The sequence below is a fragment of the Zeugodacus cucurbitae genome, chromosome 3, assembly GCF_028554725.1.
Source record: "Zeugodacus cucurbitae isolate PBARC_wt_2022May chromosome 3, idZeuCucr1.2, whole genome shotgun sequence".
Lineage (NCBI taxonomy): Eukaryota > Metazoa > Arthropoda > Insecta > Diptera > Tephritidae > Zeugodacus > Zeugodacus cucurbitae.
This window is the reverse complement of record NC_071668.1, coordinates 34,592,337-34,608,092: the sequence shown is the minus strand read 5'-3', so window position 1 is coordinate 34,608,092 and position 15,756 is coordinate 34,592,337. Positions and strand designations below refer to the sequence as shown.

The 15,756-nt window shown below is 35.2% G+C and overlaps 1 protein-coding gene across 10 annotated transcripts in view; it reads right to left on the bottom strand.

Annotated features, from left to right (window-relative positions):
• Nucleotides 1-15,756, bottom strand: part of LOC105219786 (protein PALS2) — a 111,800-nt gene that overhangs the window by 52,893 nt on the left and 43,151 nt on the right. For 5 of the 10 annotated variants that reach the window (XM_054226427.1, XM_054226422.1, XM_054226421.1 and 2 more), the window contains 7 exons: nucleotides 10,616-10,750; nucleotides 8,954-9,424; nucleotides 2,792-2,890; nucleotides 2,577-2,738; nucleotides 2,305-2,515; nucleotides 2,070-2,240; nucleotides 1,845-2,005 (listed from right to left, as the gene is read on the bottom strand). In XM_054226427.1, coding sequence (XP_054082402.1) covers nucleotides 1,845-2,005; nucleotides 2,070-2,240; nucleotides 2,305-2,515; nucleotides 2,577-2,738; nucleotides 2,792-2,890; nucleotides 8,954-9,283 — 1,134 coding nt within the window. In that variant the 5' untranslated portion in view covers nucleotides 9,284-9,424; nucleotides 10,616-10,750. Of the gene's footprint in view, nucleotides 1-1,844; nucleotides 2,006-2,069; nucleotides 2,241-2,304; nucleotides 2,516-2,576; nucleotides 2,739-2,791; nucleotides 2,891-8,953; nucleotides 9,425-10,615; nucleotides 10,768-15,756 lie in introns of all 10 variants that reach the window. The other 5 variants (XM_054226424.1, XM_054226429.1, XM_054226425.1 and 2 more) reach the window with 3 other exon arrangements.

Below are 15,756 nucleotides of genomic sequence, written 5' to 3'. Positions count from 1 at the left end.
TCTCAGTGTACTCTGCCCAATACACAAAAAGGGAGACCCTACAATTTGCGCCAATTACCGTGGGATAAGCCTCCTCAACATCGCGTATAAGGTTCTGTCGAGCGTATTGTGTGAAAGACTAAAGCCCACCGTCAACAAACTGATTGGACATTATCAGTGTGGCTTTAGACCTGGAAAATCAACAACAGACCAGATATTCACCATGCGCCAAATTTTGGAGAAGACCCGTGAAAATAGGATCGACACACACCATCTCTTTGTCGACTTTAAAGCTGCTTTCGACAGCACGAAAAGGAGTTGCCTTTATGCCGCGATGTCTGAATTTGGTAAGCTGACGTTGAGCAACACCAAAAGCTCCGTCAGGATCGGGAAGGACCTCTCCGAGCCGTTCGATACCAGACGAGGTTTCAGACAAGGTGACTCACTATCGTGCGACTTCTTTAACTTGATGCTGGAAAAAATTATAAGAGCTGCAGAGCTAAATAGAGAAGGTACAATCTTCTACAAGTGAACAGCTACTGGCGTACGCCGATGATATCGATATCATTGGAAACAACACCCGCGCCGTTAGTTCTGCTTTTTCCAGACTGGATAAGGAAGCGAAGCGTATGGGTCTGGTGGTGAATGAGGACAAGACGAAATATCTCCTGTCATCAAACAAACAGTCAGCGCACTCGCGTCTTGGCTCCCACGTCACTGTTGACAGTCATAACTTTGAAGTTGTAGATAATTTCGTCTACCTGGGAACCAGCATTAACACCAATAACAATGTCAGCCTGGAAATCCAACGCAGAATCACTCTTGCCAACAGGTGCTACTATGGACTAAGTAGGCAATTGAAAAGTAAAGTCCTCTCTCGACGAACAAAAACCAAACTCTACAAGTCTCTCATCATTCCCGTCCTACTTTACGGTGCAGAAGCGTGGACGATGTCAACATCCGATGAGACGGCACTAGGAGTTTTCGAGAGAAAGGTTTTGCGGAAGATTTATGGTCCCTTAAACATTGGCAACGGCGAATACCGCAGAAGATGTTATGATGAGCTGTATGTGTTGTTCTACGACAGCGAATAAAAAGACAGCGGCTACGCTGGCTGGGTCATGTTGTTCGAATGGACGAAAGTGCCCCAGCTCTGAAAGTTTTCGATGCAGTACCCGCTGGTGGAAGCCGAGGAAGAGGGAGACCTCCACTCCGATGGAAGAACCAGGTGGAAAGGGACCTGGCTTCGCTTGGTATAACCAATTGGCGCCAAACTGCCAGAAGGAGGGATACTTGGCGCGCTGTTTTGGACTCGGCTATAACCGCGTAAGCGGTATCTACGCCAGTCAAGAAGAAGAAGTAGGTTTAAAAATAACTGATCAAACAAATGAGGAATTATTGAATAAAATATGATATCCAGGCAAGGGCAGGTTTAAGATATACAATGTATTAATTTAATTTCTATGTACGTATTTTATGAAAGTAAACAATTATTTTTTTGTAAAATATTATAAATTGCCACATTAAATAATCTAATACCTAGTTTTTTAAAATAATATTATATTTAAGAATTATTATAATATAAATATTAATTTTTACATTCCTTAGCACGTACACACATCCGTATGTGCAATTGTGCGGCATAGGCTGATTATTTTTTATCGCTTGTTTGATTGTGATCCTAAACATATTATATAAAAGAAATATGATATATCAGTGGCCAAATTGTTGAAGTTGTGAAACAGAGAACAAATCGTGAGAAGTTACGTTGAAATAAACAATACGCCTAATGGAATGCACAAACTCACCAAGTTAATATTATATATTTTCCTCAAGAGTGCGTTAAATAATTAAAGATTACTTACTGTTAAACTTTTAACAGATCCTGTTGCACGTCGTTCAGAGTAAACTTGTTTAAGCTGTTCCATTCCGGGAGCAGCGATAAATATAACAAATGGCATCAACTGCTGACTGTTATGAAGAAATTTTAATGTGCTCGGAGCACAATCTAATATGCACATACGACCTGAAATAATAAAAAAATATTAATTCATACTGAGCCCTAAAACTGAAATATGAGATGATCTTACCACTCTCGATTACTTCATTAACAGAATTCAAATGTAAACCATATAAATGTCCATTGTAGCTGCCGTATTCAAGAAATTCATTTTGCTTTATTTGTTCTTCCATTTGTTCACGATTAGTAAAATAGTAGCTGTCACCATTTTCTTCAAGTGGTCGTTTAGGTCTAGTAGTATCTAAAAAAATGTATGTTTATACTTATACTTTAATGACATTTTATACTTGTTGATTAGCTCATACGGGGTAGAACGGTTCCAAAGCGTTCGGGATCACTATTGATAAGACGATTTTTTAGTGTGCGTCTGCCAACTCCTGGAACTCCAATTAAGACTAGAGTTTTCCTTCGAAATGGTGGCATTCTTGTTACCTCCTCATATAATAACAAATCAGCTTTGTCGAATTCGCAATTTGCTTTGGATTTGTACATAGTTATTTTCTTACGCTTTGAAACCTATTATTTAAAAAGAACGATAAAACGATATAGAAATATTAGAAATATTGAACTAACTGACCCTTGTTCCGCATATGCCTATCTTATGAGCGAAATCAGCTTCAGGTAAAACAAATGCTTTGCGTCTTTCTTCCAATTCTTGTGAAGGTATTAAACCGATTCGCTCCGTTTGATCGTTAACAATTTTCGCTTGCCACCAATTTGGATCCTTTACACTCAATATCTGCTTAAACATCTAGTGGTAATGTCTATATTAATGATTCCAAATGTACAAACCTGTAAAATGTCACCCGAGTTAAAAGCCAATCCAATATCCTTGCATGGTAACAAAGAGTCTTCAAAAGGATTATAATCGAATAAGGCACGCATAAAACACTAAAAATATGTATAATGTATATTTAGCGTAATATTTTTAGTTAAAATAGGGTTTAACAGTAGAAGAAAAGTTTCCTGTTTGAAACACCGTTTCGAAAACAAATTTACTTCGTTTCAAAAATTAAAGAGAAAAAATTACTTTAGATGTAGAAATTACTTTAGATGTTATACATGATAGGTGGCCCACCTAATGTTATGCTTTGTACGAATTTTATAATTTGTAGCATATTTATGACATTTTATATCTTTTTTTAACGGCAGTTTGTGTGTAAAGGACAGATTTCGACCCATTTGCCAACAACCTAACTTTTCAGATTGACTAGGAATATTTGCACCAAGTTCTTTCAAGATATTTTAGACGGACAAACAGACATCCGGAGTTGAGCTCATATACATATAGCATATTTTTTGTGTAAAAATGAAATTAAGTGCTCAAAAACACTTCAAATGTTGAAATGACGACGCTCGCTCTGGACGCTCCAGCTCATCAATAACCGACGATGTCGACATATCGGTTGGCTCATGGTATACAATTTTTTTTTTTAATTTGGGTATGAAGCTATTAGAAATCTTTTTCTTCCCTATATAGATATCTAAAAGATTTACCGAAATTTTCGATAAAATTACCCTTAGGAACAGAGTTCTTCATGTTCGGTATCAGGGGCCTAGAAAATGAATGGTCAGATTTCGACATTTTTTTCACAAGTGATGCCAAACCTTTCATCATTTATACCTGATGTATAGTGAGTGTAAGTGAACGAATCAGATGGAACCGATTTCGCCCATTTTAGTGTTTACTTATTAGAGTGATCTTCTGTACCAAAAACTATTTTCATAACTTTATTTATGCCTTAGTAATGACACTTTATAGGTTTTCGGCTTTCGCCATTTTTTGGGCGTGTCAATGGTCTGATTACGCCTATTTTTAAGGAACATGTGTACCTTTGCACGGACGGACGGACAGACAGACATCCGAATTTCCACTCGCCTCGCCCTCCTGATCATTTTGATATGTGTAAATAACTCTATATCAAACTAATTTAGCTTTATGAGATACAACATTTATGCTCAACATTGCACAATTGGTAAAAATGTGAACAAACGAGCAATCAAATCAATACTTTTCCTAGCCAACTTGATACAGTGGAGATATAGTGAACGTCTACACTAGGCGTTCACGTTTACACTGAAAACTTCAGTGTGCTAGACACAGTCGGTGAGAATATATGAAATTAAAGTGGTACAAATTAATGCACCAACCGTGAACGTCGTCGTCTTGATTTCTCTTTGCTGTAACTTAATCGTTATATTCAGTAGGATAATTAATTAACTTAATTGTGTATACAGAGATCTCCTTTTTGCACGGTTAACTGGGACAGTAAATTACACGTGCAAAATAAAACCGTGCCAAAAAATAAAATATTTATATAAAACTCACTATTAGGGCCAATTTAAGAAAAAATTGTGCTAAAATAGAAAACGTGTAAAAAAGATCTAATTTTACATGATAATCTATCTATTCGTACAGTGAGATTTTACACTGTTGTTGTTGTAGATTTTTCTAGAATTATATGTATGTATATGTACATATGGAGGATGGGGTCATGTGTAGAAATACCAAATATTGCTATAATAGTGCTCTCCTTGCTCTTTAATGCAATTCTTAGTTTCTGGTACTATCCAATTTCGTAGAAAAGTGGCAGATCATTATGATAGGTAAACCTAGGAAAGACTTAACACAGCCGTCTTCCTACAGTCTCTTACCCTGTATTTCCAAAATATTCGAAAAAGTTTTATTATCAAAAATGTCTCCTTTCCACCACGAAAATAATATAATACCAACCCACCAATTCGGGTTTCGTACTAAACATGGCACTGTAGGGCAAGTAAATAGAATTACTAACGAAATCAGGAAGGCATTCGAGCACAGAGTGTACTGTTCAGCTATTTTTCTAGATGTAGCTCAGGCGTTCGATAAGGCCTGAGGGGTTACTCCGTAAGGCGTTACGAAAGCCAATTGCGTTGCGAAGGGAAATCGATACTCTGGAAAACTTTCGAATTGTAACCGAAAAAAAACCGAATCATTGTAAGAATGCAATGATTCTTAAATACATATATACATTTATAAATCGTACATTTATTCTTAAACTACTATTTAATTTCGATGGCTTACGTCTACAATTTGTGTACCTGCAATTGTAGTTGAATGTTCTTTATCAAGCGGGGAACTAAAAAATGTTTAATGTAGCCCCTTTAGACTTGTCAAATGTTAAAATCTCCAGTGATTATTACATTACATTATACATAATGAAGTACTGCAAATAAATCTTTGGCATAGAAACAGAATTTCTATAAAGCACAAAAAGATTAATGTTGGAACATTTAAAAAATCGAAGAGGTGACAGACAGATATGATCATTTCGATATATATGCATTCATATAACTCGTTTAGTTTTAGGTATTAAAAACAACCGTTACGTGAACAAAACCATTATACTCTATGTACAAGATTTTGCGAATGTACAATATTACAATATAAAGAATCATATTTTACATACATACATAATTCAAATTGTATTGTGTTTTAAATTAATTATTGGAATATGCGAATGAAGACAAATTGCTAAACGCTATAGGGATTACATGCAAAAAGTATGATTAGATTATAGTTCATAATTATTGATGTTTATTTATTTAATAAAGAATGTATGTCTTTATTTATAAATACATATGTACATATGCGTAATTCTTTTAAACCTCTAATATAATAAAAAGGCGTTATTTACAGTAAGTACATAAAAAGAACTATTAGACTTCAATGTCACTGAAACACCACATAAAAGGATATTTTAAATGCAACACTTCTATTGGTCACACCGGTCAATATATAACTTCACAACATTAACTTTTTAGCTCCAATTGTCAATTTATATTTTCTGTTTTCCACTTTATGTTTCTATTTTTGGAATGTTCCCTATTAAAGACATAATTTTAGTGAATAAAACTACAAATATACCTTATTAACTTACATTTTTTGTTCATTGCGTTTGCCAGTTTGACATCGAACGAAAATTTTGTAAAACGCATGAGTTTGAAATTCGTAAACGCAATACAGAGTACCTTCATTGCGAAGGGGAAAAACAAATGCGTTGAACGAAATTTACGATTCGATTGTCGCATTTACAGAGTATCTTTTTTGCTTTTGCGAATATTTTCACTTACGCAACGCCTTATGGAGTAAGCCCCCTGGCATGAAGGTCTCTTATGGAAAATCAAAAACACTTTACCTTACGAATTGCATAAAATTTTGGAGTCATAATTAAGAAACAGGAAGTTTACAGTTAAGGTAGCAGTTTCATATCAGAAGAACGAGCAATAAGGGCTGGTGTACCTCAGGGCAGTGTATTACGCCCAACTCTATACATAATATATACTGCAGATATTCCAAGAGCTAATAAAGTATTGACATCCACTTTTGCGGATGACACAGCTTTAGTAAGCCATAACAAATTTAAATTGTCGTTTAAACAAAAATTCCTCTCTTAGACCAAGTATTCTCTGGGTAGCCAACAGACATACGTTTGGAGGCGAGCAAAAGTGAGAAGGCGAATCCGCTTCTGCGGTTGTGCGTAGGATATAAAAAACCCAATGAAAATGAAGCAACAGCCTCGGATGAGAGACCCCAATTTTGATGACGACCACTGCAAACGTTTAAAGGACTACGCATGCACCTGGAATGTCCGGACCCTTAATTGGGAAGGAGCCACTGTCCAGCTAGTTGATGTCCTCGTAAGAGTAAAGGCTGACATCACCGCCATCCAAGAAATGCGATGGACGGGACAAGGACGGAAGAAGGTGGGTCCGTGTGACATCTACTACAGCGGCCATATAAAGGAGCGCAAATTTGGTGTTGGATTTGTGGTGGGAGAGAGACTCGTCAAGTCCTGGCATTCACCCCACTGGATGAACGTCTCGCCACAATCTCCATCAAAGCGAGGTTCTTCAACATATCGCTTATTTGCGCCCACGTCCCAACGGAAGAGAAGGACGATGTGACCAAATATACTTTCTACGAGCGCCTAGAACGCACCTATGAGCGCTTCCCCGCCACGATGTCAATATCGTGCTTGGCGATTACGATTTCAACGCTAGGGTGGGTAAGGAAGGTGTCTTTGGCACAATAGTCGAATCCTAGATCGAATCACACGCAACCAGATGTATCATGTTGTGATAGATAGACGACATGTCTCCAGGATTTTTGATTTGCGTACGCTCCGTGGTTCCAACATCGACTCGGACCACTATCTTGTAGCAGCTAACATACGCAATCGCCTCTGTGCAGCAAAGCGCGGACGTCAATAAACTCAAAGAAAGTTCGACATCGAGAAGCTGCAATCACAACCGACAGCCGAACGATTTTCTACTCGACTTGCACTCCTGCTCTCTGAGAGCACTCATCAGCAACTGGGTATAAGGGAACTGTGGGATGGCATATCAAACTCCTTATGTACAGGTGCAACCGAAACCATTGGCTTTCTGAAAAGTAAAAAAAAAACAGCGGATATGATGCGGATTGTCGTCTCGCAGTGGAGAGAAAACCGATTGCCTACATAGCAATGTTGTGATCGACCGCAGCACGAGTGGGATCGGAAAGATACCGAGAGCTGAAGAGGGAAGCGAGACGCATTTGTAGACAAAAACGAATGATGCCGAAATGCGTGAGTATGAAGAGCTTGACAAGATGGCCGACAGGGGTAATGCTCGAAAATTCTACGAAAAGATCCGGCGACTAACAGAAGGTTTCAAGACCGGATCACACTCCTGTAAGACCTTCAGATGTGATCTATTGGTTGATGCCCAAAGTAAACTGAGTTTGTGGAGGGAACACTTCTTCGACCTGCTGAATGGCAGTTAAAGTACAACAACAGGAAATGGCGAACCCGATTCCCCAATCGACGACGATGGAGCAGATGTTCCATTGCCCGACCGTGAAGAAATTCGAATAGCAATTACCCGCTTGAAGAACAATAAGGCAGCGGGGGCCGATGGATTACCGGCCGAGTTATTCAAATACGGCGGCGAAGAGCTGATAAGGTGATTGCAGCAGCATCTTTGCAGAATATGGTCGATTGGAATCTCAGTGTACTCTGCCCAATACAAAAAAAGGGAGACCCCACAATTTGCGCCAATTACCGTGGGATAAGCCTCCTCAACATCGCGTATAAGGTTCTGTCGAGCGTATTGTGTGAAAGACTAAAGCCCACCGTCAACAAACTGATTGGACCTTATCAGTGTGGCTTTAGACCTGGAAAATCAACAACTGATCAAATATTCATCATGCGCCAAATCTTGGAGAACCCGTAACCCGTGAAAAAAGGCTCGACACACCCCATCTCTTTGTCGATTTTAAAGCTGCTTTCGACAGAACGAAAAGGAGCTCGATGTGCTCGATGCAGGACCCGCCGGAGGAAGCCGAGAAAAAGGGAGACCTCTACTCCGATGGAAGAACCAGGTGGAGAAGGACCTGGATTCACTTGGTGTTAACAATTGGCGCCAAACTGACAAAAGGAGAGATGCGTGGCGCGCTGTTGTAGACCCGGCTATAACCGCATGAGCGGTCAAGAAGAAGATATGTACATATTACTGTTAGAGGGAACATACAACCACGATTCTGGGAATGGTAAAAAAATAATACATTTCAAAGTTCTGTCATTAATCGCTGTGTATTCTTTTACCTTACTTCTTCATACAGCTTCATTTATTTGTTTACGTATTGAAATTGTTGCAACCTTTTCACCTGCTTTCAAATCTAAAATTTGTATTTTTTAGTTTAAACCTAATTTAGAACTTTTTTTAATTCTATTAACAGCAATGTATTTGTGACGTATTGACGAATAGGAATTTGGTTTTATTTCAAAACAGTATACAATTAAAATTTAAAAAATATCTGTGTAAAAATGTAAAACCGTGTAAAAATAGTAACTGGAAAGTGTACAAAAACACCGCGCAAAAAGGAGATCAACTGTATCTTAATTGTGTTAACCAAATTAACATATTACTTACTGTCATTTTTTTCCCCGGATTATCTAATGAGTGACAATTGACAACACCTTTCTCTGCAACTTCATCATCTACATGTGGTGCAATTTTTAGGGTAAGATCTCCTTTAGATCGTGAAACTTCTGTCTGCAAAGCTTCAGGTGTATTAACTGCAATTCCATTAACTTCTAATATTACGTCGCCTGTATTCAATAGACCTTGCTTATCAATAATTCCACCTGAAAGTATACGCGCCACCGACAAAAAATTTTGCGAATTAATTTCAACTGTGAATCCCAAAGATTTATTTTCTACACGGCGAAGGCCAACTATTTTTATTGTTTCGATTGGCATTTTATTTGAAAGTATTTCAGCAGAGTAAAGGTAACCGTTTTTACGAGAGGATAAAGTTTGCAGCTTATTTGAAGTTTCCTGTCCAGATTTATAGATATGTTCATATACTTGTCCTATTTCATCATGAGCACGTAATAACTCCTAAAATATAATACAAATTATATTAAATTATAAATAATATATATTGGCAAATATATATATATAGAACTCAGAGGATTATGAGGTTTCTAAAGTGCGAAATAAAAACCTTGATTCATTATATTATGAGCAAAATGATTACATCTAAGAAACCATTTTTTATGAAATCATTGAAATGCTGCATATAACAAAATAAATTTTTCTAGATTATATTAGAATTAAATAAAACATGCATTCCTCGGCACTCTAAAAACTACAGTAATTTATTTGGACTCGATGTATTTTAATAATTAGTAAACACTAAAACGTCACAGAAGAATAAGATATTAGACACCGTCCACGGTTTAATGCTAACCCGAAAGTTGAAAATAATTAATAAATATACGGGAGGTATGGTGAAGTTATGTTTTAGCAGCAAGCCACAGTATTATTAGGAAAATATGTCCATTTAATTTTATTTGCACATTGACGTAATTTCTATATTGTTAAGTGAAAGAATTTGATAGAATTTAATACGGTGTTATAGTTAGTAGTTATAATTGTAGTCTGATTTTTAAACTTTTATAGAAGGGTGTTTGTAAAAATACGCCAAACTTGTTTGAGATTATGCCCTTAATTGCTGATGTATGGTTTTTAGTTAACATATTGTGCCATTAATTGAAATGTATTTGTATAGTATCAGCTTTGTATAATTTTAACTAGAAGAAGGGCTTTGTTGTTATTGGCATTAGCCATTCAAATGACAACAAAAATCACTTACCATGTGAAGAATTGAATAACAATATACATACAGTAAGCAAAAAAAGTTTACGTACACGTCTTTTTTATACATTCGTGGTTTAAAAATTCAACAATACTATTAAGATTAATACTTGGCATAATAATGACCATCATTTCTTCCAGGAATTTAATATTGTCAAAAAAACAAAATAAGAACTGAAAACCCCACCAAAAAAATTTACGTTCATTCTTTTTTTGGTTTTTTACCTAGAATTTTTCGGAGAAATCTAACGGTAATAAATTAGTTGTGCATAAAACTATTCAAATGCTTAAATGATGTTGCAGGAGAATTTTAATTTTGTGTCAAAGTGTAAAGTCGAAATGGGACGTGGTGATGAAATTCCATTTGAGACTCGAAAAAAAAAAAACGTGGACGTAAACGTTTTTTCATTGTATGTATCCTTTAAAACTTACCCTAATATGAGGGTGAATAAGTATTTTAGCTAGTTCTCGTGATTCCAGGCGACGAGATGGTGAACACTTTCGAATAATTTCGTCACAAATTTGTTTATTATTTAAGTTCGCCGGCAATATAATTTCAGAATCTACCTGAAAATGTAGAAGATCTATCTAAATTAATGTACAATAAATGTCAGTAATATTCCTTTATATATCACTATAAAAACTAATGTAAATATTTTTTTTTATTTGTAAAGCTCTAAACATTTATTTGTTATTGTTGGAAAAATACAAATTTGAGCAAAAATAAGTAGATATTTTTCACTAATGCAAAGAAAAACATCGAAATTATATTTAACCAATTATTAATATACTTAACGTAATTAAAAATAAGATTTAATAGTTTTAATCAGATTTAGCGAAAACCTTGTATTTTATTTGATAAAAGAGAATAAACCTAATAAAGCCAGCATACCAATACTAGTGGCCATTTGCGGGAATGAGATAGGGGCTCTATCGAAAGCTGACAACGAAATCGGTATCCGCAATGCCTGGTAGAAAAATTCTCCAATGCGATAAGGAAATCTGACAACCCTATATATAAAGGAAAGTTTTCTTAGTTAAACCATTTTTAACTCATGAACAGCTGAACCGATTTAGCTAAAATTTGGTTTGAAGGTAGCTTAGGGCCGGGAGAAGGATACTTTTTATTCCACTCCCGCGATCTGAATGTGAATAAACTGTGATATAAAAACTCAACTGGTATTGAAATAAAAATACAAATAGAAAAATTTATTATTCAAAACATCAGTGTAGGCGTTAATTTCATAAAAATGAAAACAAAACTGATAGCAAAACGAAATATTTAAATACAAATTTACGTACTTTTAATAAAAAATTCAAAAACAAAGCGCAACTGACAAAAAAACATTAACATTATGTTTATTCATCTATGGTTTATGTGTTTATTAGGCAGGTTAGCGCCAAATCTGAAGCCAATGACGCATTTAACAGAATTAAATTTAGTAATTCAAATGTACATATGTACACCTGTTCAATCCGCAACAAAAAAAGGTTACGATACATTAATGAAGGAAATGTGATTTCCAAAAACTGCCGGTAAACCTAAGATCAATAACTTCCGAACGGTTGCTTCAGGTAATCGAATTTATGTCGTTATGCAAAGAAACAACGATACATATGTTGAATGTACAGTTGGTGACTATTGGTCTAGTACCTGTCGACGAATGGAGCAGATTGATTTAATTTTTCGAACCATGATAATATTGGACCTCACGCTATTAACAGAGCTAGATAGCCTGATCGTCAATGACTGGAGAGTGTCGGGAGAGAATTCCATGTCGGATCACTGCTGGATCACCATTAGCTCCCCTCTAATAAATAAAAGGTAACCAATTTTCAAGCAATCTGTGAGAAAATTTAAAATATTTTAACCACCGCGTTCAATCAATCCACACCATTAACTGTTCTAATCTCTCTCTATATCCGTCTACCAAACTCAGCCGCCATCTTCAAACCGGAAGTACTGGGAATATAATGTGGTGCACTATTGAACAACCATGGGAGGATACAAAACGTAAATATATGTCAGGCTTCCTATCTTTTCCGTCGAGCGTATTCAATAACTGCAGGAAGGCTTTGAGCTCACTTCTCCTGTTCATAATTAGAGTTCCCGGTCAAAGGAACATTTTCGAAAACGAAAAAGCAGATTTGTTAGGAAGTAATTCCCGTCAGGAACTAATAAGAGAGAGCTTCATACAGTTTGAACAAATAGATCATGACAGATAGAATTCGGTAACCAAATGCAAAACAGCAAAAAAAAAAATTAAATAGACACAAGGAAAGTATACGTAAAGACTTACAGCTACAATAACGGAGCATTGGTCATTTGGAGAAAATGCTCAGAAAATGGGTCTGCACTATATCGATTTTTTTCGTAGTTACAAATAAATAAGTGAATAAGCCATGAATGGCTGTCTACAAAAAATTATAACAGAAATAAGTAGTTTCATTAAGAGCATCATATAGTTTAAACACAACGATGAAACAAGATAGCATGATATTAAGGCTTTATAGCACATCAGTGCTCACGGAGCTAAAATTTGATGTTGGATTAGAGACTGTAGTACCATATCCCTCTCTTAACGAGAAATACAGAACAGAAACTCTGAGGATATTTATTACAGGCATGAAAAAACCCTTAAGTGACATTATTTTTTCGGCACGTCCAAATGACCTGTCATCAGAATTAGCCTTAGCTCAAGAAGTTGAGTCTAATCATGAACGTCTCCAATTCGCAAATAATTTTGCAAAAAGCTTAGAAGAAAGAGCTCATCGAAATGAATATCGACAACAAAAACAATAAAAACGTTAATTGGCTAAAAATCCATTTATTCTCTGACAAAAATCGCAAAATAGATACCCATTCCCAAAACAAGCTACACCTCAATCGATGGACATTGACGGTTCATCCCGATTCAGACAGTCTGAACAAAAATCAAATAGAAGAAGGATAAATCATATCTTACAAAATAAAGGCACATCTGCTCAAGAGGAACTAGAATATCAAACTACAGCCGAATTAGAGGTAATTGATATTAGAGTTGAAACTAATCAATATAATCAAATACATTTTCTTAGAAATAGCTTTATGTTACCAGGTGTAGAGCGAACGATAGCAGGTAGAACCATAAAACGATTTATTGACACAGGAGCTTAAAAAAATTGAATTAAATCGTTAACAGAACTAAAAAACGTCATAACAGTAAATGATTCTGATAAAACATCAAGAGATGAAGAACGCTCCTCAGTAAAATATGAAGTTGCAAAGGAATCGTATGTGAATACACCTGTTTTAAAATTAATATATTTTGTGGTTTTTTCATATACAGTCAGCGTCATATTTCATCGTACGGCACTCTAAAATCAATCGTTTTTAATCTATTTAAATGAAAAAAGTTCTTCTATGAACTGATCAAAATAAAAAACAAAATATATTTCATATTCCAGTTGCAAAAATTATTTGCAAAATAAATGTAAAAACTCAAAAATTGGTTTAATGTTCATTGCGTCATAATTCATCGTACGGCATTGTTTATAGTTACTTTTAAGAGTTTCTTGTTATCATTTTAAAAGAAAATAGCTTCAACATAGAAGTGGAATCAGTTTATCACGTGCTGTGAAGTGGACCAGTGGTTATTTCTTATTTTGACAATAATAGAGAAAAAATATGAAACTTCCTCAGATCTTAGAGAAATTATGATATAATAACGAAAAGAAGCAAAATCAATGAGCGAAATTGATAAAACTACCTCTAAATATAAGTTTACAATACAGCACATACTAGATTCGTTTATAAAAATAATATTAGAGAATAAAAAAATGGATCGAGAGGCGCGCGAACACTTAATGATAGACATAATTAGGGATAAGGTACGAAAAATATTTTGTGTGAGCTGTTCAGAAACAAGAAGTGAAATGGAAAGAGCTTCAGAAATATGGTTGAGCAAGTATACAATTCAGAAAACATTACGGCGTAATGGTTATCTTCACCAACAGCGAGACGAACACCGCCTATATCTGAATCGAAGTCAAAAACGCATAACTTTCGCAAATCAGCGCTTGAGGAAGGGTATTGACATTTGACAGACTGTACTTTTCACTGACGAAAGCATATTTAATAATGGTTTAAGAAACTTGATTGTTAGGGGATGTATGACAGTTTCTGGAGTTGGAAAGTTGATCTTTAGTAGAAGAAAATTGACAATGAACAATGTTTAGAAATTTTGAAGCAAAATTTAAAGCAGTCAGTTGAAAAAATGGGCTTAACTGATGCTTATGTTTAAAAAAAAACACAACGATCCAAAGCATACTGCATATTTGGTTCGCGAATGGATGCTATATAATACGCGAAACAGCTTCACACCTTTCCACAAGGCTCGGACTTCAATCCCATTGAATACTTAAGCGATTATATAAAAAATAATCTTTAAAAACATACAATTTCGTATGTGTCACTTCAAAAAAGGGCTTAAAAGAAGAGTGGAACAAAATACCGACTACTTTTACAGCTACACTCATCTCTTCGATGCTTAAATAGAATGAAAGACCCACAAACTACTATATTTTAAGTTTCTAAACAAATGTATCGCGTATAACAAAATAGTGAAGATATTGATTACATAAATGTGTAACGTACGATAAAATATGACGCAAAAAACTTGTTCAGTTTAAGCTTTTTTTAATTTATCATTTTTATTTTGAAATATATTCAATCAATTTGCATATTGATTTCCAAGCTTTCTTTTATTTATAGAAGAACTTTTTTCATTTGAGTGGATTAAAAACGGAAATTTTCAATTTAGAGCACCGTACGATGAAATATGACGCTGACTGTATATTCCAAAATATGTATATTTAGTAGTAAATATGGCTTCAAAAAATATTTTTTTAGACAAATTAAAAGTAAACACAAAAAAACATAAAATGCGCTTAATTCATATCAAAAAAGTTTATATATTATACATTATTGAGAATTTTTATAAAACACAAGTACTTATATATATGGCAACGCATATTTCACAGCTTATTTATGCAGCGCATATTTCTGATTTTAAAACATTATAACTAAGCGACTATAATGAATACAAAAATAAGACTAGTACCATTAAAAAGACAAAAAAAAATCTACTTTAACAAAAGCTCTTAATTTATTTTAAAAAATTATCGGATCGGATGGTATGACCTATGTTTGGCGAAAACTAAATACGGAGCTAAATAAAGAAAACTTGAGAGCAACGGTGAAACATAGGTGGTTTGGGCCTGCATGTCAGCTGCTGGTACCGGAAAGTTGGCTTTTGTAGAAACAACAATGAACAAATTTGCGTACTCATAATAATATGTTGCATAGTGCCGAGAACCTGTGCATAAGGTCAACTTGAGCAATATACAATTGCACGCACCTGATGGAACCACGAGCACAATAGCCAGATATAAATGTCATCGGAAATTTATGGTCAATATTGGAAAATAATGTCCGGAAACATAAAATTTCTAACAAAGGCGTCCCCAGAGAGGCTTTGATGAAAGAATGCTACAAAATTTCGCTTAATATAACTAAACAATTTGTAAAATCT